General features: G+C 37.0%; 1 protein-coding gene across 1 annotated transcript; it reads right to left on the reverse strand.

Moving 5' to 3' along the window:
- Nucleotides 1–1812: 1812 nt before the first annotated feature.
- Nucleotides 1813–2961, reverse strand: LOC122596968. Its single transcript, XM_043769609.1, has one exon. The coding sequence runs from the start codon at nucleotides 2959–2961 to the stop codon at nucleotides 1813–1815; it is 1149 nt and encodes a 382-aa protein (XP_043625544.1).
- Nucleotides 2962–11466: the final 8505 nt, after the last annotated feature.

Genomic DNA, 11466 nt, shown 5'->3' on the forward strand with positions numbered 1-11466 from the left:
GTTAACTTATTAAGGTGACAAGTTATAAGAAAATACAATGCAATAAATAAATGACAAGTATTTAAATTGGTGAGACAATATGTATTTTTCAAGTGTATTTTATTTATAGATTGTTAAATAAAATACAAGGTTGTTGCGGAACCAAGATAATACAAGTATGTAAATATCCTAACAACCTATGAAATACAATTGATCTATACTTGGAAATTCTCCTTACAATCGAAACACTTAAAGTTGTGAAATGTTCCTTTTTACGATTGAGAGAATATTGCACAAGTTCACCAATATTGCAGAATGTATGTGTTTGCAAAGTTGTTGAAATGCTTGGGCAAGGACCTCTATTTATAGTCGAAGTATGAGCATTGGGATCTCAACTTCGACGTACAAATATGGTTGACAACACACAAAAGTATTAGTAAATAATCCTTTGTGTGTGCTAAATAAAGTAAGACAAAAGGTTACTTTATTCAACCACTCTACATCTTTGCACTTTTATCCACAGACAAGATTATTGTCCGGTTAAAAGGATGTAGTGTAAAAGGTCCTCTTCGTAATCAGTGCAAAGCTTTGTAAAGGCATTTACACTGAAGGATCTCCAGTTGATTGATCTGGTGAAATGTCAACTGGGCTTCGCTGCCATTGCCATTTCCTTTCTTCCACTTGTTGTCTTCGACTTCAACTGGAAGGTCTTCAGATTTATGTCTTCAGATCTCAACTGGAGGAAGTCATCAGTTGCTTAAACTGTACGATGCAACTGGACTTCTAATATTTCAGACAATTCTTCATGCTCTCCAGATGCAGCTGGAGAGCTCCAGTTTTATAGCCAAAACTGGACCTAACAATCTATTCTTGATCGTCAATTTATTCAACTCCCTATAATCTATGCACATCCTCAAAGATCCATCCTTTCAGCTTGACAAAAAGAATTGGAGCACCCCAAGGCGAAGAACTAGGTTGGATTAAACCATTATCAAGCAATGCTTGCAATTGCTAAGAAAGTTCTCGCATTTCGGAGGGCGCTAACCTATACGGTGCTTTAGCTACGGGGGCTGCCCCGGGAACTAAATCAAGTGTAAACTCCACCTACCTCGTGGGTGGAAGTCCAGGTAGTTCGTCAGGGAACACATCTAGAAAGTCCCTAACCACCATGACCTTATGAGGGTCCTTACTTTTTACTTGCTTATCCATTACTTGTGCCAAGTATGTGTGATATTCTTTACGTAAATATTTCCTTACTTTCATAGATGACACTATCTTGGGTTGGACTCCCGCCCTATGGCCTTGTATTATAAGCACTTCATCATTATCTAAGGGAATTTTAATGACCTTTTCATGGCAAAGTATTTCAGCACGCATTTTAGACAACCAATCCATTCCTACTATCACATCAAAACTTCCTATCTCAATGGGAATCAAGTCTATACTATAATCTTTCTCGTCTAAAGTTAACTTACAATCAAAAATAATTTCCTTAGTCCTATACTCGTTTCCATTAGCATATTCAACATAGTAGGTTTCATCAAGCTCACTAGGTTTCTTATCAATCATTTCCTTAAATTCAAAAGAAATAAAACTTCTTTCGGCTCCAGAATCAAACAACATGGATGCATAGACATTATTTAACGGAAACGTACCTACGATGACATTAGGGTCATCACATGCCTCATTTTCTCCCATCGCATACACTCGTCCTCTTGCTTGACCTCCTTGATTCCCACGGTTCTGATTTGCATTGTTTCCTTGATTCGCATTGTTCGCTTGATTCCCTCCATTTCCTCGGTTCACTTGATTCCCATTGTTTCCTCGGTTTGCTTAGTTCCCACGATTTCCAACATTCCTAAAGTTGCCACGGTTGCCATTTCCATTCCCACGGTTGCCTTGTGCTCTCCCCAACTTAGGACATGCATTTCTGCAATGGTCCATGGCTCCGCATTCACGACATCCTCCATTGTTTCCTCCAATTCTTGTCCCACTCCGATAGTAGATGGCGAGATGCCCCATCCGGTTACAAGTCGTGCAATGCCTACACTCATCCAGATGGTTATATCCACAACGATTGCACTTTGGAGGCTGCCCACGGTTCGGGTTGGGGTTAACTTCGGCAACACCATAGTTCCTTACAATCTTTTGCCTCTTATCCGGCCCATTCCCCTTACGATCACCAAATCGGCTTCCTCCTTCTTGCCTTGAACTTGACTCGCGTCGTGAGTATTTCCCTGTCCTAACCAAGTCATTAACCAATCTTGTTGACAAACTTATTGCTTCTTCAAGTGTAGTGGGATTTGCTTTCGTGACCATCAATCTTACTTCCGGTAACAATCCATAAATAAACCTCTCAACCTTCTTGGCCTCAGTGTTCACCATGTCAGGCACTAGCACACACAACTCGTGGAAACGAATTGCATATGTCTCCAACTCCATTCCTTTCATAGCATGATTCCAGAATTCTATCTCCAACTTTTGCACGACTGGCCTAGGACAATACTCCCGCTTCATCTCTTCTTTGAGCTGCTCCCAAGTCAAGGCATTCATCATGGCTTGACCCCTCGTAGTGACTTGGAGGTTCCACCAAGCGAGTGCCCTTCCTTGGAGCTTGCTAACAGCAAACTTGACACGGTCGGTCGGTGCACAATCAATGATGTTCAAGATGGCCTCCATGCTTTGGAACCATGTGAGCAAACCAACTGGACCTTCCGTCCCATAGAATTCCTTGGGGTTGCACGAAGTGAAAGTCTTGTAAGCATTTCTATCATTCACATTACCTCCTCCATCTTGTCTTCGGGCCGTGTTAAGTGTGGCGGTCACACTCTCCGCAATTTGAGTAGCAATGGCTGGCATAACGGAGTTGATTTGTTGAGAAATGAGGTCGGCTAGCTCAACATTTGAGGTCCTCCTTCGGGCCTCTTCCTCCTGGCGCCTAGCCTCAACATTTGAATCTTCGTCGGTCCTTCGTGGTGCCATGTCTCTACAAAGGAGAACATAGTTTAGTCATTCGTATATAGGATTATATGGCATAGACCCGACTCACAACTTTCGGTCTCACACGTGTTCATTTAAGTTACTTAGTGTAATAAGACCTCGTTTGTATGCATAGGTATACAAATATTTCTAAATTCATTTTCCTTCCTTTAATCACAACCTACTTATCACTATGAATTACAAATGGTTGGGTAAGCTTAAAACATGTCAATCTTGTTTTGGGGTTGTTAGACAGATTTTTCCAGAATCTGTGTACGAACTTGGAGCACGAAAATGTGGCTCAAGATGGACGAACTGGGCAAAACTCATAAAATATAAAATGTAGCCCCATGAGTTGAGTTTCACCTTCAACTGGAATCAGGTCAAAAGACCAAACAGAACTCCAGATGTGACCGTTCTACCAAAAGTGGTCAGAACTGATTTTCAGCTGTAACTTTCACTTTGCAACAAGCATAACTATTACACATAGAGATTAACACATCATATAATAGTGAAAAGGCATCAAGCTTTCATTCCAATAATCCAATATCAGTTTATAAAATTGCCATACATTGGTCTACCAAATAAGTTTATGAATAAAACATCCTTAGGGTCATTTCCTAAGCACAAGAGCCACAACAATGGAGCAAAGGGATGCAAGAACGCATCCCATCATGAAAATCACTTCGTTGATTCAGCGTATTCCATCTATAGCCATCCCCGCTTCATCTCCCGTTTGGCGCATTATTCCCAACACCCTTTCCATCATCACCTCTTGTGTTCTCACCCGAAACCTTGCATTACGTAAGCCATTGGCAATGCCCCACATTCGATCTCTCTCCTCCCGTGTCATTCCCATAGGAGGTGGAGGTGGTACCCCAAAAACGGGACGTGGGAGGTCTTCTCCATGTCTTGGGCTGAAGTGAAAAGGATGATGGCAAGGGAGGCACGGGTGGAAGTGTGGGTCATGGGTTGGAAATCGCCCATCACTTACATTCATCGCCACATTTTGTCTTGGTGGAGGATCCCTAGGAGCTGGTGGTGATGGTGGAGGTGAGGGCGAGCGGCGTACGGGTTGGCTAGAAGCAACGCTTCTAGCATCACCGTTTGACGGGTCCTCCATTGTGGGCTCCGTTTCCTCGCTCTCTTGTCTCTCCTGCTTTCACGGACCATGTCTACAAACGCATAAATGTCTCCTGCGTGTCCAGGAGATCTTGATGCTCCGCTTCTTTGTGACATATCATTTCCTGCATAAGTTACATAAAACATAAGATGACGACTCCCAAGCTTGACGACCGAGCAACAACATGACCATTCACAACCGACGTATACCAAAACTACTAACGATCAACTCGACACTCACGACTCGCATAACCATATATAATCAACGAAATGACTAGAATTCAACTTGTGCATAGCTCTTCTGTATTATATCTAAATGGACAAGGTAATACTAGCCAAGTGGGGGTATTAACTAAGGGTTCTAATAAGTAATGCAAACATTGGATTTGGTTATGTATCTTTTGCACCAAGAATCGTTTTAAAACTTTATTTTCAAAAGACTCATTTTGAATATTCCTTAGACAACCATTTCGATCATTCCATATTAAATTTTCAATTAGGCACAGTTGATCAGGCTATGCATAAGTAAAACAAGAATACTTTATGATCAACTCGATTGTTTAAGAAATATTCGACTCGTTTTGAAAATACGTAGGTTATAGCAAAAATTCTCTATAACCTTGGCTCTCGATACCATTTTTCTGTAACACCCCGACTAAGGCGGAAACACGAAGTGCCACAGAACGACATGGTACAAAGATTTAAAGATAAAACATCAACATTAAGTTTCAAATATCATTCAAAATCAAAAGACAATAAGTTCAAAATGACGTTTTAGAATCCATTATATAACCATAATCCATAATGAAAAACAAACTGTCCGCATTACAAGTCCACCAAATAACAAGCAACACAAATCCAAGAGGCAGTCCAAGCTACGAACCTAATGCTCTAAACCTGAAAAGCATAAAGAAAAAGTGTCAACTACAAGAGTTGAGTGAGTTCATAGGTTATACTAGCAACATATTTATATTCCAACAACATTCAAGGATAATATGCCATAAAACTTTCAAGAGTCCATTCATAATACTCATACCCAAACCGTATGTTCAAAACACAATGTCAAACCATAATTGATTTCAATAACATTTAGCCAAAGGCATAATTTGATGAGCAAATGCTTGAGCCACTACTAAGACCCTTTCACGTCCAAATAATGATAATAATAACTTGCCCCGAAAAATTATGATACAAAGCAACATGCTGTCACTCATGTGCAATAATTAATAATAAAGAAGTCGTGCCATGGAGACGACTAAATATAAAGTAGATTACCGCACCCCACAACCGACACCATTGAAGGCGGCCACGTAGGCGGCCAAACAACCTGTCGCCGCTGATGTGAGTGAGGGGACGAATCCTAGTTGCGCAACTCTCTAACTACAGGCCTCAATGAGTTAATAGTAGTGTAACGGGGACTAAACTTTGACAGTACTCACGCTCATCATAATACATATATCACATTGAACATACATCATAAATTCCATTTCACAAACATTCTTTCAAAGTATTAATTTGTAAAAGATAACAATTTTAATTATCATGCTTTTCACCACGAAAGTAAAACACATAAAGGAGTTAAAAGGGGGATATGACTCACTTGTTTTGAGAGTGATAGAGGGCTGTTCGAAAGCGTGGAGAGTTCCTAGCAGCGTCGCCCCTTAAGCAAGCCTAAACCATGGTATTCAAATATACACAACGTAAATGTGTGTTGCATGAACTAGTAACTAGATCATGAGATGTACGCTAGTTGACTTGCCCATCTTTGGTTGTTGTTTAATTATGAAATTCAAGTACATTATGTTGTTCATCTCCTTTGGTTGGAAAGTATTTGGTGATAAGGTTCATTTATACGATTTTTGTACGTTTATTGAAATTTCGGTAGTTTAACTTTGTTTTATATATATTTTCCATTGCATACTTTGTTTAATAACAACATTTGACATTTGTGTTCTTATAATATTAATGTTGATATCCTTTACTGATTTATAATTATTTATTTAATTTTAATATTATTTAATTAATTATTTATTTATTTTATTGATTTATTAGTTAAATAATTCCTTATAATTATTTTTAAGTCCTTAAATTATCTTTAAAATTCATAGATAATTATATATGGATTACTTACTGATCTTTAAGCCTTTTTATTTATAATATTATGATTTATACATTTATTTGTGCATTATTTCTATTTATTTACTAATAATGATTAATTAGTGATTTTTACTTAATAATTTACTTTTAAATTGTATAGTTCTTGTTCCTTTGCTAATAATTATTTTTCCCCAGTAGGTTTTGGTCTCTTTTAACACTGGTTATGTAATTTTGACCAGATTCTTAGTTCATACAATTTATTAATTAATTTATATACCTTTTAATTACCATTTTAATTCATTAAGTCATAGAAATTCTTACAAATCACCACAAAAGCTTTTGTCCAAAAAATCCCAGGCCTTTTAGACAACTTATATCAATTCAACCTCTCTTGTGTCTTTGTAATTTGAGGACTTTTAAGCACAAAAATTGTTTACCGAAATAACGTTTTAAGCCTCATTTCTTAAGCAATTTAGGTACTTCAAAAAGGATTTTTGCTCTTGTTCCATTTTGTCCAGAAAGTACATCATATTTTGATGGTTCAAGTCGTGAGAGTGGTGGTGATGTGATATGTGTAATTTTGTGCTTTCGGTTAGTGATTATTTGACCCGAAAAGGTGATTTTTGAGCTTGTTATTGCCATGTATCAAATGACTTGACTTTTATACTTTTGAAACACATTATTTCCAGTAGGTTCATCATATTTTCTTTCTCAAAAGATTATGATGCATGTGTGTGCTAAAAATGCATTTTTGCAAGCTTTCGGTTTACGATTTTAAGCATATTTTAACAAGTTTTGATTCAAGCTTTATATCCTTGATATTTTGTAAATTTTTACAGAATATTTAAAATCAAGATTAACATATTTTTCACTTATGACAAGCCTAGCTTCATCTCATAATTCAACAAAAGATTCAACTTTCTTAAATCTAACAAACATGCAATTATCTCAACTTTTTAACAATAAATCTTTATCCATCTATAACCCATCAATATAAATATATACTCTCATGAAAAATTCCAAAAAATTTCCAGAAATAAGGACATAAAAATTATATAAAACATGTCCATCATTTCATGCAAAAAGATTATCTTACAACTATCAACATATCTCAACATTTTTCATGCTAACGTTTATAGATCTAACTTTCCAACAACAAAAGTCCATATCTTTATCAAATTTCCAGAAACTCATACTTCAAAATATATAAAAACATGACCATCTTTCAAAGGAAAAACTACTTTAAAAGCTATTTAATCCATAGCAACACTTTTGGGTCTTAAACTAGTTAAATCCTTAGATCTTTCTTCATGGATTCAACATGCATGAGCATGGAAAGAAAGATCCTATTAACTTTGCTCTCATCAAGTGCATATCCAAGAGGAAACATAAAGAAAACATAACCTTTTGATAAAACCTTTTTAATATAAACAAGAACAAGATTAAACTAGTAAAGAGATGAAGATATATACCCTTGAAGAACACTTTTTGGTGATGAAAATGGTGCAGATTTTCGTGGCCTTTAACCTCCAATAAACCCTATTCAAACCTTGAAACAACCCTTACTTTGTAGCTTAATGTAACCCTTGCTTAATCTAACCTAAACCCTTATTATTATTACAAGTTTAAGTTGATTTTTCTCCCCTCTTTGTTGGTATATTGCTGCCAAAATTTAGAAGAGGAAAGGGAGAGGAGAAGAGTTTCTTTGAGAGAGAATGAAGGCCAGTATGTGTAAAGTGTGAGAAGTGTGTTTTGTGTGAGTTTCAAGAGTGAGTTGGAAGAAGTAAAAATTCAAAATGTGGAGTGTGTGTGTGTGTGAAGGGGGTCGGCCTCATGGGGGGGGGGGGGTAATGAAGGGGTTTGTGTTTTTTTTTTTGTAAATTTATAGTGTAAGTATATTAGTGTATGTATAAGTTTAGTGGGTATTTGTTTTTGTAAGTGTTTTGTTAGTTAAATGTAAGTAATTGGTTAGTGGGTATTTGTTAGTTAAATGTAAGTGTTTTGGTTAGCAATATATAAATGTATGCATAAGTCATGTATATATGGGTGTATGGATATATTTTTGTATTTTAAGTTGGTTACATAAGCTATTAGTTGTAAACTTGTATCTATTTTTAAGCATATATATGTTAGGTCCAGTTTAAGCTGTAAACTGGAGCTCTCCAGCGACATCTGGAGAGCATGCAGAATTGTCCGAAATATTAGAAGTCCAGTGGCATTGTACAGTTTTAGCAACTGATGACTTCCTCTAGTTGAGATCTGAAGACTAGAATCTGAAGATCTACCAATTGAAGTCAAAGACAACAAATGGAAGACAGAGATTGGCAATGGCAGCGAAGCCCAGTTGACAATCTACCAGATCAATCAACTGGAGAATCCTCCAGTGTAAATGCTCTTACAAAGCTTTACACTGATTACGAGGAGGACCTTTTACACTACATCCTTTTAACCGGACAATAATCTTGTCTGTGGATAAAAGTGCAAAGATGTAGAGTGGTTGAATAAAGTAACCTTTTGTCTTACTTTATTCAGCACACACAAAGGATTATTTACTAATACTTTTGTGTGCTGTCAACCATATTTGTACGTCGAAGTTGAGATCCCAATGCTCATACTTCAACTATAAATAGAGGTCCTTGCCCAAGCATTTCAACAACTTTGCAAATACATATATTCTGCAATATTGGTGAACTTGTGCAATATTCTCTCAATTGCAAAAAGGAACATTTCACAACTTTAAGTGTTTCGATTGTTTAGGAGAATTTCCAAGTTTAGATCAATTGTATTTCATGGGTTGTTAGGATATTTACATTCTTATATTATTTTAGTCCCAACTATTACTAGATGGGTGCTGAAAACACCTCTATGTCGATGGTGAGTGAACTTTGCAACACGATCAATTAATCTGGATGTGACTAGTTTAGATTGATCGTGTACCAGGTTAACTGGAATTAGGTATTAAGGTGACAGAATATTAATACAAGCAATAATATAAATGACGAGTATATAAACTGGTGAGACAATATGTAATTTTCAAGTGTATTTTATTTATTACTTGTTTAAATAAAATACAAGGTTGTTGCGGAACCAAGATAATACAAGAGTGTAAATATCCTAACAACCCATGAATTACAATTGATCTAAACTTGGAAATTCTCCTAAACAATCGAAACACTTAGAGTTGTGAAATGTTTCTTTTTGCGATTGAGAGAATATTGCACAAGTTCACCAATATTGCAGAATATATGTATTTGCAAAGTTGTTGAAACAGCTTGTGCAAGGACCTCTATTTATAGTCGAAGATTGAGCATGGGGATCTCAACTTCGATGTACAAATATGGTTGACAGCACACAAAAGTATTGTTTAAATAATCCTTTGTGTGTGTTAAATAAAGTAAGACAAAAGGTTACTTTATTCAACCACTCTACATCTTTGTATCTTTATCCAAAGACAATATCATTGTCCGGTTAAAAAGGATGTAGAGTAAAAAGGTCCTCCTCGTAATCAGTGTAAAGCTTTGTAAGAGCATTTACACTGGAGGATTCTCCAGTTGATTGATCTGGTAGATTGTCAACTGGGCTTCGCTGCCATTGCCAATCTCTATCTTCCATTTGTTGTCTTTGACTTCAACTGGAAGGTCTTCAGATTCTAGTCTTCTGATCTCAACTGGAGGAAGTCATCAGTTGCTAAACCTGTACAATGCAACTGGACTTCTAATATTTCGGACAATTCCTCATGCTCTCCAGATGTCACTGGAGAGCTCTAGTTTAGCTTAAACTGGACCTAACATATTATCTTGGTTCCGCAACAACCTTGTATTTTATTTAAACGATTAATAAATAAAATACACTTGAAAATTACATATTGTCTCACCAATTTTTATACTTGCATTGTATTAACTTACGTATTCTGTCACCTTAATACATTATCTCCAGTTAAACTGGTACACAATCAATCTAAACTGGTCATATCCAGATTAGTTGATTGTGTTGCAAAGTTCACTCACCATCGACATAGAGGTGTCTTCTGCACCCATCTAGTAATAGTTTGGACTTACAAGTGGTATCAGAGCAGGCAGGTTGAATTGTTTCAATTCTATAACCTAGGTCTGCTTCGATGGTTGCTGAAGGTGAGAATGGTTCTAGTACAAATGAATCTAATCCTAATGTTACAACTCCTTTAAATACTAACCCTCCTCATCCTCCTCCTACTCCTGGAGCTAACCATGTTCATGTACATTACTCCAACACTCCTGTTCCCAAATTCGATGGGCATGGTGAGACATTTGGTACATGGAAGGCTAGAATGCTCTTGCATTTTGGTGGGATAGAGAGGTATATGTTGAAAATCCTTAAGGATGGACCATATATACCCATGTCCAGTGGTATTAGCCCTCTTCTCGACCCTACTGGGAGAAGAGGCACCAGGGAAAAATCTGAGGAACATTGGTCAGATGAGGATCGTAGATTGGTTGATCTTGATACCAAACTGAAAAACATGATCCTTTCTGCTATACCTGAGGAACTAATTCCTACCCTTGTACTATTTCCTAGTGCAAAATCTATGTGGGATGAATTAGTTCTCCAGTTTGAAGGAGGAAATGACACCATTGTCACCAGAAAGGTTGCACTTAACAAGAAGTATGAATCCTTCTTTGCTCTTCCCAATGAAAGTTTAACTGGTACTTATACCAGATTTACTGGCCTAATTAATCAACTTAGACGCTTGGGAGTGGAGAAGGATAAGGATATTCTTCTTGAAAAATTCTGTGATGTTTTGCCATCCAAATGGGCACACATGGTTCTTGTCTTAAGACAAGGAAAGACCTTGCATAGCCATCCTCTTGCTTCTCTTTATGGAGCCTTCAGATTCACGGAAGATAATGATGCTACAAGATTATTGGCTGACCATGATGCTTTAAACCATGCTTAGAGTTCCAAGGCTGCCAACTTTACTGGGCAACCTTACCTTGTGCTGCTTTAATGTCTACTGAGAATGTCCAGTCACATTCTATAAAGGAAATGTTAAACAACTTACTGAACTCTGGCCTAACCACAAATCTTAGTGATGGTTGTGAGGAAACTGACGATGATGATCTGGTAGCCATGATTGCTAAAACCTTTAATAGGTTTAAGCATAAATCTAATCGATTTAATGGGTCCAATAATGCTTCCAGTTCAATTTCTATGGATAAGGCTAATCTTACCTGCTACAAATGTGGTAAGAAAGGCCATTTCATGAAGGAATGCAGATCTAGTCAGTTGAACAACCAAACTGGTCCTATTGTC

This window comes from Erigeron canadensis, chromosome 4 (genome assembly GCF_010389155.1).
Source record: "Erigeron canadensis isolate Cc75 chromosome 4, C_canadensis_v1, whole genome shotgun sequence".
NCBI classification, from domain to species: domain Eukaryota; kingdom Viridiplantae; phylum Streptophyta; class Magnoliopsida; order Asterales; family Asteraceae; genus Erigeron; species Erigeron canadensis.